Below are 18,882 nucleotides of genomic sequence, written 5' to 3'. Positions count from 1 at the left end.
GCAATCCCACTACTGGGCATATACCCTGAGAAAACCATAATTCAAAAAGAGTCACGTACCAAAATGTTTATTGCAGCTCTATTTACGATAGCCAGGACATGGAAGCAACCTAAGTGTCCATCAACAGATGAATGGATAAGGAAGATGTGGCACATATATACAATGGAATATTACTCAGCCATAAAAAGAAATGAAACTGAGTTATTTGTAATGAGGTGGGTAGACCTGGAGTCTGTCATACAGAGTGAAGTAAGTCAGAAGGAGAAAAACAAATACTGGATGCTAACACATTTATATGGAATCTAAAAAAAAATGTCATGAAGAGATTAGTGGTAGGATGGGAATAAAACACAGACCTACTAGAGCATGGACTTGAGGATATGGGGAGGGGGAAGGGTAAGCTGTGATGATGTGAGAGAGTGGCAGGGACATATACACACTACCAAATGTAAATTAGATAGCTAGTGGGAAGCTGCAGCATAGCACAGGGAGTTCACCTCTGCTTTGTGACCACCTAGAGGGGTGGGATAGGGAGGGTGGGAGGGAGGGTGACACAAGAGGGAAGAGTTATGGGAACATATGTATATGTATAACTGATTCACTTTGTTGTAAAGGAGAAACTAACACACTATTGTAAAACAGTTATACTCAAATAAAGATGTGTAAAAAAAAGATGTTAAGAAAAAAAAAGATGTGGTACATATACACAATGGAATATTACTCGGCCTTAAAAAGAAAGGTATGGGGTCATTTGTAGAGACATGGATGTACATAGCGACTGTCATACAGAGTGAAGTACGTTAGAAAGAGAAAAACAGGGCTTCCCTGGTGGCGCAGTGGTTGAGAATCCGCCTGCCGATGCAGGGGATACGGGTTCGTGCCCCGGTACGGGAAGATCCCACATGCCGCGGAGCGGCTGGGCCCGTGAGCCATGGCCGCTGAGCCTGCGCGTCCGGAGCCTGTGCCCCGCAACGGGAGAGGCCACAACAGTGAGAGGCCCGCGTACCACAAAAAAAAAAAAAAAAAAAAAAAAAAAAAAAAAAAAAGAAAGAGAAAAACAAATATCGTACATTAACATATATATGTGGAATCGAGAATGCTACAGAAGAACTTGTCTGCAAGGCAGAAACAGACACAGAGACACAGAGAACAAATGTATGGATACTAAAGCGAAAGTGGGGATGGGATCAACTGGGACATTGGTATAGATATATATACACTAATATATATAAAATAGATAACTAATGAGAACCTGCTGTATAGAATAGGGAACTCTACTTAATGCTCTGTGGTGACCTAAATGTGAAGGAAATCCAAAAACAGAGGCGATATATGTATATGTATAGGTGATTCCCTTCACTGTACAGCAGAAACACAACAATGTAAACCAACTCTACTCCAATAAAAAAATGTTGCCCAACATTTAAAAAAAATGGGCAGAAGACCTAAATAGGCATTTCTCCAAAGAAGACAGACATATGACCAACAAACACATGAAAAGATGCACAACATCACTAATTATTAGAGAAATGCAAATCAAAACTACAGTGAGGTATCAACTCACACTGGTTAGAATGGCCATCATCCGAAAATTTACAAACAATAAATGCTGGAGAGGGTGTGGAGAAAGGGAACCCTACACTGTTGGTGGAAATATAAATTGGTACAGCCACTATGGAGAACAGTATGGAGGTTCCTTCTAAAACTAAACATAGCAGTACCATATGACTCAACAATCCCACTCCTGGGCATATACCTGGAGAAAACCATAATTCAAAAAGATACACACACTCCAATGTTCATTGCAGCACTATTTACAATAGCCAGGACATGGAAACAACCTAAATACCCATCAACAGAGGAATGGATAAAGAAGATGTGGTGCATATATACAATGGAATATTACTCAGCCATAAAAGTGAACGAAATTGCATCATTTGTAGAGACATGGATGGACCTAGGGATTGTCATACAGAGTGAAGTAAGTCAGAAAGAGAAAAACAAATATCATATATTAACGTGGATATTTGGAATCTAGAAAAATGGTATAGATGAACTTATTTGCAAAGCTGAAATAGAGACACAGACCTAGAGAATAAACATATGGATACAAAGGGGGGAATGGGGGGTGGGATGGATTGGGAGATTGGGATTGACATATATACACTACTATGTATAAAATAGATAACTAATGAGAACAGACTGTACAGCACAGGGAACTCTACTCAGGGCTATGTGGTGACCTAAATGGGAAGGAAATCCAAGGAAGAGGGGATATATGTATACATGTGGCTGAATCACTTTGCTGTACAGCAGAAACTAGCACAACATTGTAAAGCAACTATTCTCCAATAAAATAAAAAAGAATATTATTAGAGATGGGCAATTGCATGCTACAGCTAAGTAACAGCGGTGGTTTTCTGAAGGATGAACATTTGATCAACTTACTGGGCTTTGGTATAAGCCAATGGCCACCCTCCTCTTTCTGAAGCCACTCAAGAAACCATACTAAAATTAATACATTAAATGACTCATTGGGGGACCTGATAAAATGATAGCCTGGGGAAAACAACTTTTGGAAACCTTCTCCCAAAGTAGTAGCTGAAATATGTCAGAGGTGTCAGATCTGTCCTAAGTATAACCAAGAAAAACCTATTTATACTTCTCAGAACCACTTTCCTTTGCCTCCTGGTCCCTTTGCTATCTGTCAGCTGGGTGTTATCTACCTGTCTCCCTCTCAAGGATACAAATATGTTCTGATGATGGTGTGCATGTATTCCCATTTGGTGGAAGCCTTTCCTTGCAGACGTGCAACTTCCCTTACAGTGGCCAAAATATTGTTGGAAACAATTATTCTTAATTGGGGAATTCCTCTGCAATTACATAGTGATAATGGTGTCCATTTCACTGGACAAATTCTAAATGCTGTTTGTGAAATCTGGCCTATACTACCACATTTCCACTGTGACTATCAATCTCAATCTTCTGGTCTAATGGAAAGAACAAATGACATAATCGAGACCTAACTAGCAAAAATCACTGAAGCCTGAGGCCTTCCTTGGCCTAAATTGCTACCCATAGTTCTGGTAAACTTAATATCTCTACCCTTTTGAAAACACAAACTGTAACCATTTGAAAAAATTATTGAAAAACCCATGATTCGTGACTCAGGACTATATAAGCCCCTTCTAGTCCAGGGAGATCTTTTACATTACTGTCAAAGTCTCATTAAGACTCTAAAAAATGAGCACCTGGTTGAAAACTTTTTCCACAATGAGCTCCTGGGAGATGGAGATACAGAACACCACAATTTAAAACCAGTGGACTATGTTTGTTGTAAAAGACATATTTTAAAGGACTCCTTACAACCCAGATAGAAGGGACCCTATTAGGTACTTTTAACCAACACCCAGTGCTGCTAAACTTAAAGGCATTGATTCTTGGATTCATATTTCCAATTTTTTAAAAAAAGGCTTCCCCACCTGTGTGGGCCTCTGAAACAGTTGGAGACCTAAAGGTGAAATTGACCCAGAAGTGACTCAGATGGCACCTAGTGTAGATGGCTTTCCCAAGACTTTGGACAAGGCCGGTACTATCCATGATCCTCATTGATGAAATCCCTCAAGTTACTCTCGTTCTAATTGCTGTCATCATAGAGTTGTTACATCTCCTTCATTATGTAATAACTGATGAGGCATCAAATTGCTTTCCTTCTTTTTTTTTACTTTTGCAGTACGCGGGCCTCTCACTGTTGTGACCTCTCCCATTGCGGAGCACAGGCTCCGGACGCGCAGGCCCAGCGGCCATGGCTCACGGGCCCAGGCGCTCCGCGGCATGTGGGATCTTCCCGGACCGGGACACGAACCCGCGTCCCCTGCATCGGCAGGTGGACTCTCAACCACTGCACCACCAGGGAAGCCCTGCCTTTCCTTCTTATAGACATACTTTTTCAAGGAGTGAAAATTTTCATGAATAGGTTTATGGCCAGGAATTGAAGTTTAGAGGAAATGACCCTGGCCCTTTGGTCCTTCGATTTTGACTATGAAGGACTGGAGAATTGAACTTTTGGGACTCCTCCTTGAAGTTACAGTTTTATTAATGTGCTTTGCCCTATTACATACAGTGGGCATCCTCCATGAGTGGTGATTCTATCTTGCATTAACTCTTCTAGGAATAAGCCTCTGGCTCCAATTCTTGCTCATTTGATTAATCCATTCCACTTGGGATTCTTTCACCAACCAAGACCAGGAGTTACCCTTAGTCTTCCTTTATATTAAAATAGCTGACTTTTCTTGGGATAGTTCTTTTACTAGAGTTATGTTATTATCTCTCGTATTATCCACCCAGGCTCCTTATGATTGGGAAAATAATGCCTTATTCTGCATTTCCCAAAGTCTAGCCACGGGAGGAAATCTAACAGACTATTGGATATGTCATCAGCACCCTAGATCATTCACTGAATACCCAGGATCCCCTTGCCTTGGCTATCTCCAATCTTACTGGTATCCCTCTACCATATCCTTTTCAGAATTCATCTATTCTCCAAGCATACCATGTTCATCTACTCAAATCCACAGTTCCCTTTCCTTGTTTGCCTTGTTTGGAACCAGATAAAACCCAGAATATTCCCTTAGGAACATGTGCTCCAACGAGGCCCTTTGGTTACCCGGAAACATCAGATCCAGCTTCCAAACACCCAACTTTACTTCAGTGTGCAGAAAACAAAACATATTCTCATGATAACCCCCACATATTCCTACAAGGAAGGCTTCTAGGCTGCTCAAATATAACCAACCCATGGTTGAATTTCACCTTTGACACCTCCTTTCTCTATGCTCCATCTATGTCTTTATTTGTGGTTAGAAGAGTACCACCTGGGGGATGTCCTGCCCCAACACCCTAACCCCACATTCTCAATGTGCTCTAGGACTTTTAATAGTTCCTTTGACTGTGTTAAGTTCTTCAGAAATTACCAAATGGCACACACACTCTACCTTCTGCCTATGCCAAGAAACCCCTTCTGAGGGATTTCAAAGGTTCCCAAGAAGTATTCAAACCACGTGGGGAGTTGGAGCCATTGACAAAATTATTCGAAATCTCTCTGCTACCATAGCAGACACAGCTAATGCCACAGCTAGAGCATTAAGTGCCCAAAAAGACTCCCTGAATTTGCTTGCTCATGTTATGTTAGATAAAAGATTTGCCTTGGATTACCTTCTTGCAGAACTTGGAGGTATCTGTGTCATCTTAAATAACACTTGTTGTACTTGGATAAATGCCTCTGGTATAGTAGAAACTCAAATTAAGGTCTTAACAAAAGAAGGCCAATTGACTTCATTCTGATAGTCTTAATACTCCCCTAATGTTTGATTTGTTTAGTTGGTTACCCTCAAACATTGGATCTTGGCTCAAAACTGTTCTGCAAACTGGGTTATTACTTTCAATAATTGTTGTCAGTTTCTTTATATTGATAAAGTGCTTGCTTAAATTGATTACTTCTATACTTAGCCATTCTACTGCTCAGTTGATGTTCACACAAGTCGATATACTCCAGGCAGCACAACATCACGGTGCCTCCAATGAATTTTACAATCCATCCATTGATTCATTCACACAACCACCCTCTAAGGGACATGATGGACCTGGAGCAGGCAACCAAGCCATTCTGGCTATGTGGGAATAAGAATTGCTCCAATGATGTTTTCTTCAGGAAAAAGCATGGGCAAAAGGGGGAAATGTGAAAAGAACTATGTCAGGAACGACTATGACATGACCTGAGGACCTCCATGTTTGCTGCCCATGCTGGACTTTTGCTGAACACTCTAAATTAAAACTGCTAAACAGTTGCTGAGTTGCTAAAAGGAAAGAATAATGCTGAGAACTGGACTTTATCTGGCCTAAGAAAACATAACTTTCCCTAGTAATGAATGAGATGCATTCCATATCTCAATCTTATATACAGAATAATTTTACCCTCTAATCTAAATTGTTGGTAAACAACTTGTATAAGCCTGCATTGACGTCCCGCTTTTCCTCTAAAAACCCTGGCCATTTCCTCTAGTGGGACACTACTCTTGTTTCTTCCAGACTTTCTGTGATCCCTGAATTGCAATTCTAAGATCCCAAATAAATTACCTTTTTGCCTCTTTACAGTTAATGATCCTTAATGGTTGATACAAAAAAAGCTTAGTTACAAAAAAGCTTTCACACACCTCCTTTTATTTAGTCCTTACAACCACCCTGCGAAGTGAGGAGAACAAACTTCATTATCCCCATTTGGTAAAGGAGGAAAGACAGTCTCAAAGAGGTTAATAAATTTGTCCAATGTCATAAGCTACTAGTTGAGGGGACCAGCATTCTAACTCGAGTCTTCCAGCTTCAAAATCTGTGCTCTTTCGATTACAATATACTGGGCTTTTATGTGCGGGTCAGTTAGCCTAGGCCACATCTGTTATGATGGATAGAAAAAAAATTAAGCAGAGACTAGTTGTAACTCTTCTCTGATTCTCAGCCTGATAGTAGAAAGAAAACTGACAGGAGGGACGTGGAATTCGAATAGAAAGAGGCTGGAGTTAGGGAGGGAAAGAGTAGGCTCTGTTAAGAAAAGAAGTAGAAGAGGCTCTAACTGGGGGTCAGCTATACACAGACGCCAGCTGGCCTGGCAATGTCACCTCTCGGGTTTTCCTACCTGGCTGAGCAAGGCCAGGTCCGCTCTGCTACACTTCCTTCCTTTCTCATAGCCCACCTTGGGGCTGGATAGATGCTTTTGCCCCCAAAACCCACACATGCATGCGAGGGAGTTGGGGTGGGGGTGATGGTGGTGGTCTGGGCAACTGCTGGGGCAGGTCAGGGGCAGGAGTCAAGAGGAGAGTAGGGAAACGCTGGATAAAGGAAGTAACTCTCCGGGAGGCAATGCCAAATGCGGTGCTCAAGAAAGGCTGTTACAACTGCAGCGAGTGTATATAAAAGGCTGGAGTAAAGGCGTGTGTGAGGTAACGATTGGGGAGCCGAGAGGAGCTGGGGTCGGAGGGACATGTCAGGGAAGGACCTGGCAGGCAAGCACCCGGCGCGAGGTCGGCGTCACGTAAGAGGACGGTTGGCACAGGACCACCTCTCCTTCGCGCCGCAGCCGCCAGCAGGAGGATCCCAAGGAGAAGAAATTTCAGATTGGGTGAAAGGGGATGTGAACCGAGGAATATCACTTGGGTCCCGCGCGGAAGGGGGCGTCAAAGAGCACCCTGAGAAAGCTTGAGGGCGCGTGCCTGGGCTCACGGCTGAGCACCGAGAGGAAGCCCACGGCTCCCAGCCTCGCTGAACTCTTCTCCTTACCTTGGGCACCGTGATATGGTCCATGACCGCGGTTCCCGCCACCCGAATGCCTCACCGCTACTCAAGCTGCTGCCACCACCACCGTTCTACTTGCCTCCTTGCCCAGCCCGGGTTTCAGCTCCAGCCCTCCCCGTACTGGATCAAGCTCTCGTCACCTGATCCTCGCGGAGGCTCCTATCGCGACACTTCTCTCATGGCCGCTCCCGCCATCTTGCTTCCTGGCAAATGCCCTTTTCTTTGGGGGAGCCTGTCAAAATGCCATTTCTTTGGCGGGGGAAACTGCTAAATATACATTCTAGTTCTCTAAGAACACTTAGTTTAAATAAAATCCAGTGATTATGAGCTTTTAAATATTTTTTAAGTGCAAAGCTACTAGGAACGTAGACAGGAGGCAAAACAGTGACACATTAGGCTCACAAATATTTCTAGGACTGCTTCCATTTTCTTAAGATTAAAAAACAACAACAGATTGTTGTAGCTCAGACTCCAGGTTTGGCCGGGGAGTTCTTAAGTCCCAGACTCGAGTGCTGACACCCTTCTCACATCCCATGATGCTGTAAGGATTCTGAGCACCAATATCATTCCACTACTATTTAATATTAACAGTGATGCACCAGGCAGAGATAATACAGACTGCCTTGTGGTGATGACTGGTTTTCTGAAGAGTTTACTGTGAGACCTTGGGCAAGTCACTGTAGAATATTTTTGAAATGGTTTATAAGCATATCCTCCTTTCACTCCCCTTATCCAGGGGGAGCCTACTACCATCAATCTAGTTAAAGCCTGGACTATTACAGTAGCCTCATAACTTTTGTCATCACAGATGTGGGGAAAGGACCAAGGACCCACTGGACCACCCCTCAGATGAGATGCAGTTACTCAGTAGTGTTCTCTGAATCAGACTTGTGATGGCCAAAACAACAGTCTGGGAGTTGGAAAACCTGTTTTTTTTAAACATCTTTATTGGAGTATAATTGCTTTACAATGTTGTGTTAGTTTCTGCTATATAACAAAGTGAATCAGCTATGCATATACATATATCCCCATATCCCCTCCCTCTTGTGTCTCCCTCCCACCCCTCTAGGTGGTCACAAAGCACCGAGCTGATCTCCCTGTGCGATGCAGCTGCTTCCCACTAGCTATATATTTTACATTTGGTAGTGTATATATGTCAGTGGAAAACTTGGGTTTTACTCTCAGGTCTGCCACTAACTTGCTGTGTGACCTTGAGCAAATCATGTCGCCTCTCTGGGGCTTAAGTTGACCAAGGTTACAATGAGGGTATTGGCCACAATTTGTACCGTCATTTCTACCTCACTATTGTGATGTTATGGTTTGAAATATCACCTTCCCTACAAAGTGATTTTTTCTTCTTTTAGTATCCATAACATTTGCTAGTTAAACTACTCATTCATCATATTTTGCTTTTTTCCCTAGCCTAAAAGCCCTTCCCTCAATCCATGACCCGAGTATCCCTTTACTTCCACGTCTTCAGAACATACTCACTGCATGCTAAGCACTCCTCTCAATTGGCTCTTTTACAATCATCCCAAACTCCAGTTGCTGCATCCAATAGCTCTTTGCAGTGTTCAATCTCCATTTGTTTTGCAGCTTTTTACACTGTTGATTCACTTTCCCTTTTGACATTCTCTCTTCCCTTAGCCTTTATTATAAAGCAGACTCATTGCTGGCAACCCTCAGTATTCCTTTTCTGCCTTCCTCCCAACTCCTCTTTGCCCTTATTTATCCATTTCCCTGGCTTCTGTCCTCATTCTTCTACTCTCTCTGTTTTCTTTCCCTTGGTAATCTTGATCTCATTCTCAAGTTATATCCTTATCTGCTGGTAGGGTACTCCCAAATTTAAATCTCAAGTCCTGTGACCTTTCTCCTGTGCTCAAGTTTGGAACTTCCAACTCTTCCGAGAGAGTTCCACTTTGGTGTTCCGGCTAGCACATTAAAGGCATCACGACTGAAAACAAACTCCTCATCTTTTACACCTTCCTCCTGCCTCTTGCCCTCTCCCACTTCTGCCACCGGCTCTTTCTCAAGTTTTCTTTATCCCTAGTAATGCCACCATCATATACTCAGTTACTTAGACTTTAACCTCACGTCCATTATGTTTCGGATAGTTAAAAGGAGTATGGACTTCAGGTTAAAATTTCGACTCTGCTATTTGCTAATGGTATATGACCCTGGACAAGTTACACAACATCTCTGAGTCTCAGTTTTCTCATCTGTAAACCAAGTCTAGTAAGGTGCTTGTGAGGATTCAAAGAAGTAACGTATATCAAGTACCAGGAACATCATAAGGGCACAATGAATATTGGCGGTTACCTTCCCTTCCTCAACTCAGTTATTAAATATTTCTGTTCTCCTCTCTCTCAGATGATTACCCTGTTTCCTTGTTCACTGTTAAAATAGAAGGCATCAAAAAGGAACTTCCACATCCTCCCACAACCAAATCTAATTTCTGCTCTGCATGTGAACCCATATAATCTTCCTTCAATGAATCAACTGTTCCCGAGCCTTCCTAAGGCAACTCCTCCACTTATCCACTCAATTTCATACTCCCTCGACTACTAAATTGTCCCTTCTTTCCTTTATCATAAAACATTCCCACTTTACCAGATCATTTCCATCAGCACAAGAACATGTTTATAATAACATGTTTATTTCCAATTTTAAAAAACCCTTTCTTGGGCTTCCCTGGTGGCGCAGTGGTTGAGAATCCGCCTGCCGATGCAGGAGACACGGGTTCGTGCCCTGGTCCGGGAAGATCCCACATGCCGCGGAGCAACTAAGCCCGTGAGCCATGGCTGCTAGGCCTGCGCGTCCGGAGCCTGTGCTCCGCAAAAAAAACCCTTTCTTGACCCACATTCCTCTCCCCCACCTACCATCCCCTACCCCATTTCTCTATTGCACTTTATAGCAAAATTCCTCCAAAGATTTGTCTAAATTATCTACCTCCACTTCTTTTTCTCTCCTCCCATTCTCTCTTGAAAACACTCTAATCAGGTTTTACCCCCACCACTCCAACAAACTGTTCTTGTCAGGGTTACCAGTAATCTCCATATTGCAAAATCCAATGGGTAATCCTCAGACTTATTTTCCTCTCAGCAGTATTTGATCACTCCCTTCCCCTTGATACATTTTTTTCACTTGGTTTCAGAGACACTGCTCTCTCTACTACTTCTCTGACATCTCTTTCGAAATCTCCTTTGCTATTTCTCCCTTATCTTACCTTCTTTATATGTTGGAATGCTGACAGGCCTCAGACCTTGGTTCTCTTCTCTATTTACACTTATTCCCTGGGTGCTGTCATCCAGTCTCATGCCTTTAAATACCGTATTTACAAAAAACTTCCAAAATTTTATCTCTATTCCTGATCCATCCTGTTAACTCTTAAACTTATATAATATCCAACAGCATACTGACATGTCTACATGGATGTCTTAGAGGCACCTCAAACTTACCATATCCAAAGCAGAATTTTTGATTTCTACCTATCTCCTCAAATCTGCTCTTTTTATAGTACATCTCATATCAGAAGTTGGCAACTCCCTTTGTTTAGGACAAAAGCCTTGGAGACATTCTCTTTCTTTCACACCCCATACTCAATTCATCATCAAATCCTATTAGCTCTTCTTTCAAAATATTCCAAATCTAACCACTTCTCACCCCTGTGTTCTGGCCCCAACCTCTATTTATCTAGTCTGGATTATTGTCATAGTCTATTCTCCATGTTTTGGCCCTGGTTCCCCTAGCATCTATTCTCTACATAGCATCTTCTAGACTCTAAAATCTATAGAGACATATCTCCTTTGCTTAAAACCTACCAGTGGCTCCCCATCTCAGAGTAAAAGCCAAATCCTTACATGGCCTATGAAGCTCTACATATGATCTAAGCCTAGTGCCTCTCTGACTATACCTTCTATCGCCCTTTTCTTTCTCTGTTTATGTCATATTGATCTTCTTGTTCTTTCTCAAATATACCAGACATGCTCCTGCCTTGTGAGCACTTGCTGTTCCCTCTGCTTAGAATGCTCTTCCCCCAGAAATCCTCATGTTCACTCCCTCATCTCTGTCAGGTCTCTGATCAAATGTCACAATATCAGAGAATCCTTACTCGAGCACCTCATATTAAATAAACCCACCACCACTTCTTCCCCAGCATTCTCTATCTTCTTAACCTTTTTTTCTTTATAGTTATCAATACCACCTGATACGCTATAAATGTCTTTGTCAGTTATTTGTCTTCCCCTCTAGGATGTCAGCTTCATGATAGCAGGGACTTTCTGTCCACTGCTAGATCTCCAAAGTCTAGAACAGATCTGGAACACAGTAGGTACTCAATAAATATTTGTTGAATAAATGAATTTTCTAAACTATCCCAGATTTTCTCCACCATTAACTTTAATCATTCCTCCTAACATTCCCTCCTTAAGGCAATTTAGTGTCATTTCAGAGGAAATTAAGATACAGATGGTGACTTGTCAACGGTTGCAGAAGAGTCACATGTCAGATTGGACCCCCACAGGAGTAGAGAAAGCCTGGGACTAAGAGGAAAAATATGGAAGAAGAAAGTATTAGACTTGTAAAATATTTTCTGTGAAAGGGATACTATTATCTATTATTTATTTTTTTACTGCCATTATGATATCAACTCCATAAGGTTTTTCTCTGTGCACTGCTGTACCCCAGTGCCTAGAAAAATACTTGGCACATAGCTAGTGCTTGATAAATACTTGCTGAATGACTAAATGAAAATGAATTACTCTAGACTCACAGCTGGTGTGGGCCAGAGGGTAAACAACTAAAGGGAAAGAGTGTGGAGGGGCAAGGTAATCATTAGGAGGCTATTATGTTCATCCTCAAAAGATTGTAAGCCAGTGAGCCTGTGGGCTTTTTGGCTTTGTACACAGAGCTCAGATCTTAGATTAGCCAAGGTCTGAGATACTAGTTGCCACACTAAACCTCACCTGTCCTGCTTTATATGCAAGCCTCCAACTCAGTTATTATCCACTTATTTTCTACTTTAAGGGACTTTCTGCTATTAGGGGTTGGTGTTCTTCCCATGGTATCCTAGGGAAGTAAGTAGGTGTGCTTTGCCCCAATATCTCACTAGCTGGAGATATAACCTAAGAAAGCTACTGCCAAAAGTTACCCATGAAGTGGTGCATTATGACTATTTAACAAGCCACAGAGCCTTTGTGACCTCACTCCTGCTCCAGAGATAGCTTGATAAGTCACATCAGAGGGCAGTTGGGGCATAACTTCACACAAGTCAACAAGACCTCCTCCACCTTGCTGCTGGGGAGAAGCCATCAGAAACAGACTGTATTTTTAGCTTATTTCAGTTTCAGTTTATCAGTCATCTTGGACCAACTACCAACAAACTTCTTTTGAAGACCAATTTGCCATAAAGCACTTTTTTCATCTTTCAGATACAGCTTACTTGAATCATGCAGTGAATAGGGGATATCAGTGAAGAAGTCTGGCAAGACTGCATCACACTCTTCCTACAGACTGGAATGTGTTGTGATGCAGTGATAATCACCAATTCCCCACCCTGGTTGTTAGCTTCTTATCCTGAAGTCAACTTGTTCCAATTGACCCAGGAAGAAATTCAGATCTTGCTGGTGAGAGAGGAGAGAGAGAAGTTGTTTCTTCAGGGAATCACCCTTGCAGGGACCAAATGCTTGTTGATCCGGGACAATTTGTACACTGAGGGAAACAACACCATGGACCTCCACACAAAAGGCCAGAGTTGGGGCAGCCAGGCAGTAGTTCAGATCGAGTCTGTATACCTTGTGGTGATGGGACACAAAGGAACAGAAGGAGGGTCTCTCAACCTCAAGGCTTTCAAGATGGCAGGTTACATCAGAGAGGCCATTCATCCTGGCCCATTTCTAACTAGTATTTGACCTGGAATTTGAATTCAGTGTTATCTGATTCACCTTCTAGATTAACATAGTCCTGAGGAAAATAAAAGGAGATCCCAGATCAGGTTTGGAGATGTGTGTGTGTGTGTGTGTGTGTGTGTGTGTGTGTGTGTGTGTGTGTGTGTGTGTGTGTTTTAGGAGAGGGGCAGATTGGGGAGTGAGTATCCAAGCATTTGTTTTTTTTCACATTTTTTACACCTAGAACACAATCCCTCCCTTCTCAACACTTGGAAGGAAGTGTAGTGGACTGGGAAGTAGAAAATCTTGGTTGTACTCCCAACTTTTTCCTGACTTACTATATTTTTCTCTGGGCCTCAGTTTCCTTATCTGTACAATGAGGAGTGCACTATGTCTCTAAGGGCCCTTCAAGCTCTGTAAATCTATGATTTTGTAATAATCACATACATCCTTCAAAATCCAGTACAAGTACTACCTCCTTGAGGAAGCTTTCTCTGCCTGCCTCAACCTTAGGGCTGACCATAATTTGAATTACTAAAGCACTAACTCTCTGGGTAATTTGCTTGGACTTAATCATACTTTGCCCAACATTTCTTGTATGATTGTCCTGTGATCTTGTTTAACTTTTCACGTACACATTAGTTTTGTTTCCCAACTTTATTATAATCTCCTAAAGGGCAGGTTGTTTGTCTTCTACTTCTCTATTTCCCTCCTGGGATAACCCAGCATGGGGCTTTGCTAGGGGAGTTGGCTACACACATAAAATCACTTATCAGGAATAGAGAGATTTTCCAAAGTGGGGATTCTGCTGGGTGTGGATGATCCAGGGCGCTTGTGGCTAGATTTTATTCTTCCAATTTGTAGCTCACCTTTGGACCATTCATCTGTTCATTGTTGTCACCATCAGGGGAAACATGGGTGGGCAGAAGCTAAGAAAGAAGGTAAAAAGTTCTAACCATTCCATCTGGCTTGTTGCTAGCTACTGTGGACAAGCGGGGGTAAAAGAAGACAGAAATGAGAAAGATGAGGTTGAGTAATAAAGCATAGTGCTTATTTGACCCTGCTGCCACCAGTCCCCAGGAGCAGTGATTATGGAGAACCCTCTCCTCTGTCAGTTACAGGGAACCACTTCAAGCCCCCCATACACACTCTCACAAGCCTGTAAAGGTCAAGGTTTAAACATGGAGGTTGTAAAAAATCTGTGTGCTATTCAATACAAGTATAATGCCTGTCATATATGTAACAAATATTTTAATAGCCACATTAAAAAAGAAAAAATGATACAGATGAATTTAATTTTAAGAATGTATTTTATTTAACCCATTACATCAAAAATATTATTATTTAAACACATAATCAATAAAAATATTATTGATGAGATATTTTACATGTTTGCATACCAAGACTTCAAAATCTGGTGTGCATTTTACATTTGCAACACATCTCAATTCAGACAAGTCTCATTTCAAATGCTCAATAGTCATAAGAATCTAGTGACTACCATATTTGGCAATGTGGGTCTAGGCCAACGCCATCCAATGTTTGAAGCCCCTCTACAACATCCTTGCTAGCACATCCATCCATCCAACACTCTTCAGGCCTGGCATTGGCTAGGTAATTAATAAAAATGTCAAAATAATTGAGAAAAGAAGTTTCTTAGATAAAATTCTAGTGGGGACAAGACAAATGAAAAATAAGTTGCAATACAATGAGGTAGATGGCATGAAAAAGTTTGTTTATGCAAATATGTATTGAGCTCCCACTGTGTCTGGCACTGTTCTACACACAGCAGTGAAGAAAATACACAAAAACCCTATGTTCATAGAGCTTACATTCTAATGGAAGAAGCAGAATATGTGTCAGGAGATAATAAGTGTCATGAAGACAAAGCAGTATAAAGGGAGATATAGAGTGATGGGAGGGGCTATTTTAAATAGGAGGTCGGGGGCAGCGTCTCTGGAGAGACAATATCTGTACAGAGACCTAATGAAGTGAGGAAGTGAGCCATGACAACAACTAGGGGAAGTGTTTCAGGTAGAGACAAGAGCCATTCAAAGGCCCTGAGACAGGAGTGTGCCTGATGTTTTGAGGAACTATCAGGAGACCAATGTGGTTGCAGCCTCCCAGGACAATGCCCCTTTCCCTTCCCAACTGCAGCATCCTCAGGCATGGTGGTGAGGCAGCAGATACTGCCTTCTGGGGTGGAAGAGCAAAGCAGAGCAAATGGTCTCATTGCTCTCCTTCTGGGTCCTCTTTTTCTAATAAAATTGCTTTAACTTTTATTTTGGCAGCCATATTATACTGCTGATTGACATTGAGCTCCTAGTTAACTAAACCCCCTAAGGCTTTTTCACACTGGCTGCTGTTAAGAAAACAGCTTGAAATAGTGGTAGGGCAATAAGCCAGTGAAAAAATTAAATGTGGAAGTGGCTTCAGTAGAACCTTCATTTGGATAGAGCCTCAGTGTGGCATGATACATATCCCTGAAGGGAAAGAGAGAGAGGTGAGATGGAGGGAAAAGAAGGAAAATTCTTAAGTTAATTGAGCCTTCTACATTATTCTTTGCAGCCTGGATCTCCCAGGCAAAAAGACATGTTCAGGAATTAGGGCCACTGAGGAAAATGGCCTTGCCAGTTAGAAAGGCCCAGGCAAATCTTTCATTAGAGGACAAGCTAAAGTACTCAGATTCCCCATTGAACAAGAGACTTAATTGGGTGTATGGCTGACTGAGGCCCAAGGTGGTAAGCTGGGAAGGGGAAGGGAGCCTAGGTGGTCACCACATAGCAGAGATCCTGCCCTTTCCAGCCTGAGAGAATCACTTCACTGTGGTACCAGGTCATGCCTAGCTTGCTGCCATGGTGAGTCTTTCCCTGGAAACTGAACGTGTCTTGCATAAGCAAGGTACAACTGAATGTAGAGAAAAATTCATTTGGGCTCTTCTAGTCCCAGAAGGGAACAGGATAGGCTATGTGAGGGCTCAGGGTCAGTACAGAGAATCTTGAGACTTGCTGTGAGGATTCATCTCCTCTCTCCATCCACCCTGTGTGCCCTTGTTCTTTAGGTACTCACAGTGGAATTCTGAAGCTAGACTTAACCTTCATCTGCCACCTTGGTGCCCGTTTTTCCTTTATTGTACTCTGCAGTCCAGCCACACTGAACAGGTCATTGTTGTCAGGACATGCTTCAGAATTTCTTCCATGGTGTTCTCAGAATTCACTGCTACTTGCCCTCCCCTCTTCTTCTCTAACAATCTCAAGCACATATCCTACTTACTTGCCTAGGCCCAGCCACCAGGTCCATTCCTATAATGATATTCCTTATTCCCCAGGTTTGGAGGTGTTTCCTCATGACTTGGAATCCCCCACCTTGTGCTTTGCACCTCTCTCATAACACTTAACTCTTTCAACTTTCAGTTCTTACTATGCATGTACATATCTTCTCTCCCTTATTAGCCCACAAGTTCCCCTAAAGATGACTATTTTGTTGTAATCCCCATTAGCAGGCTTTTGTGCTGGAAGTTCTCAATGAATACACTACTTGCTGGATGATTAAATAAATGACAGACATAATGAATGGATAAAGGTTGATTTTCCAACCAAGCCACTTCCTTGGTTTCCTGCATTTTAAATTAATGGAGAATGAAAGGAGGTTGTTGAGTCCTCTTTGACCTTCTTATCCCCCACTCCCTAGCACCTGTCATAACTCCCTTGCCTCTGGGCAGCAGGGTGTCTCACTCTGGGAAATCTTTACCTCTGGCTTTGAGGCTTTATGTGATTATTATGTTCCTTGCATAGGGTGAGGTCCATGCCAACTGAATGGTATACACAATTAATGGTGTAGGAAGTAAGTGGAAAAACTCTGATGATGCTGTCCTTGCTCATTATTCTATGGAATATGCATTCTCTCTGCTAATCAGGAGTTCTACACATGCAGTATGTTCATTTATTCATATGTTTATTTATTTTCTTGTTGGATTTTTTTATACAGGCATTTACAATAGGGTGAAAATACTTGAATTCTAAGAATCTGATTCCCAGCCCTGAGCTATCATTTATTGGGTATATAACCCTGGGCTAATCACTCTATGGGCCTCTGGTTTTTCACCTAGAAAATGGAGATGTTGATACTGACAAGGTTAGCGTGGAGATCAAATTTTTAAATAGGCACAAAGTGCTTTGGAAAATATAAAGTGATTTAAATATCAGGTCAGGCATGGGGATATGTGGGGGGCGGGTTAAGTTAGAGATATCTGTCTTTAGGCAGCTACCTGGAAGTGGGAGGGAGCAGGCTGAGCACCCATGAAATTGACAACAGTCTAGAAACTTTGGGTTTGAAGTTCTAGTTACAACAGAGGCTTTAACTGATTTTGAGATGACTAAGAGTGAGGTGGGGTGATAATAAAGTGTTGCCTCCTGTGGAAAAGGTAGAGGTAGTTCTTAGGAACAGCAGTAAACAGCTGTTCCTATGAAAAATCCAAACAAATCTTTGGCCAACCCAATATCATGTCATCTGCAGATAGTGACAGCTTTACTTCTTCCCTTCTAATTTTGATGACTTTTATTTATTTTCCTTGTCTGATTGCTGTGGCTAGGACTTCCAGTACTGTGTTAAATAGAAGTGGCAAGAGAGGAGATCCTTGTCTTGTTCCTGATTTTAGAGGAAAAGCTTTCAGCTTTTCATCATTGACTATGAGCTGTGGGTTTGTCCTAAATGGCCTTTATTGTGTTGAGATATGTTCCCTCTATACCAAATTTGATGAGAGTTTTTATCATAAATTGATGTTGAATTTGATCAAATGCTTTTTCTGAATCTATTGAGATGATTATATGATTTTATTCTTTGTTTTGTTAATGTGGTGTATCACATTAATTGGTAAACAGGTAGTGAACAATCCTTGCATCCCTGGAATAAATCCCACTTGTTTATGGGGTATGACCCTTTTAATATATCATTAAATTCGGTTTACTAATATTTTATTGAGGATATTTGCAGCTATATTCGTCAGAGGTATTGGCCTGTAATTTTCCCTTTTTGTAGTGTCTTTGTCTGATTTTGGTTTAAGGTTATGGTGGCCTTTTAGAATAAATTTTGGAGTATTCACTCCTCTTCAATTTTTTGGAACATTTTGAGAAGGATAAGTATTAACTCTTCTTTATATGTTTGGTAGAATTCCCCTGTGAAGCAGTCTACTCCTGAACTTCTGTTTCTTGGGATTTTTTTGACAACTGATTCAATTTAAACACTTGTGATCAGTCTGTTCTTGTTATCTATTTCTTCCTGATTCAGTTTTGGAAGATTGTATGTCAAGGAATTTATCCATTTTTTCTAGGTTGTCTAGTTTGTTGACATATAACTGTTCATAATATTGTCAGGATTGTTTGTACCTCTGTGATATCAGTTGTAACTTCTCCTTTTTCATTTCTTATTTTGTTTATTTGGGTTCTCTCTATATTTTTTTCTTTCTTTTTTTTTTTTTTTTTTTTTTGCAGTACGTGGGCCTCTCACTGTTGTGGCCTCTCCTGTTGCGGAGCACAGGCTCTGGATGCGCAGGCTCAGTGGCCATGGCTCACGGGCCCAGCAGCTCCGTGGCACGTGGGATCTTCCCGGACCGGGACACGAACCCGTGTCCCCTGCATTGGCAGGCGGATTCTCA

At 41.9% G+C, this 18,882-nt stretch overlaps 1 protein-coding gene across 4 annotated transcripts in view; it reads right to left on the bottom strand.

Moving 5' to 3' along the window:
* MTMR8 (myotubularin related protein 8) overlaps positions 1-7,454 on the bottom strand; it is a 233,709-nt gene extending 226,255 nt beyond the window's left edge. Inside the window, exon 1 of one of the 4 annotated variants that reach the window (XM_059050986.2) lies at positions 7,330-7,454. In XM_059050986.2, the coding sequence (XP_058906969.1) occupies positions 7,330-7,353 (24 nt within the window). In that variant the 5' untranslated portion in view covers positions 7,354-7,454. The remainder of the gene's footprint in view (positions 1-7,329) is intronic. The other 3 variants (XM_067023271.1, XM_067023270.1, XM_067023272.1) reach the window with 3 other exon arrangements.
* Positions 7,455-18,882: the final 11,428 nt, after the last annotated feature.

Source organism: Kogia breviceps, chromosome X (assembly GCF_026419965.1).
Source record: "Kogia breviceps isolate mKogBre1 chromosome X, mKogBre1 haplotype 1, whole genome shotgun sequence".
Taxonomy (NCBI): domain Eukaryota; kingdom Metazoa; phylum Chordata; class Mammalia; order Artiodactyla; family Physeteridae; genus Kogia; species Kogia breviceps.
Note: the sequence above shows the minus strand (reverse complement) of the source record. Positions and strands in the feature narration are given on the sequence as shown.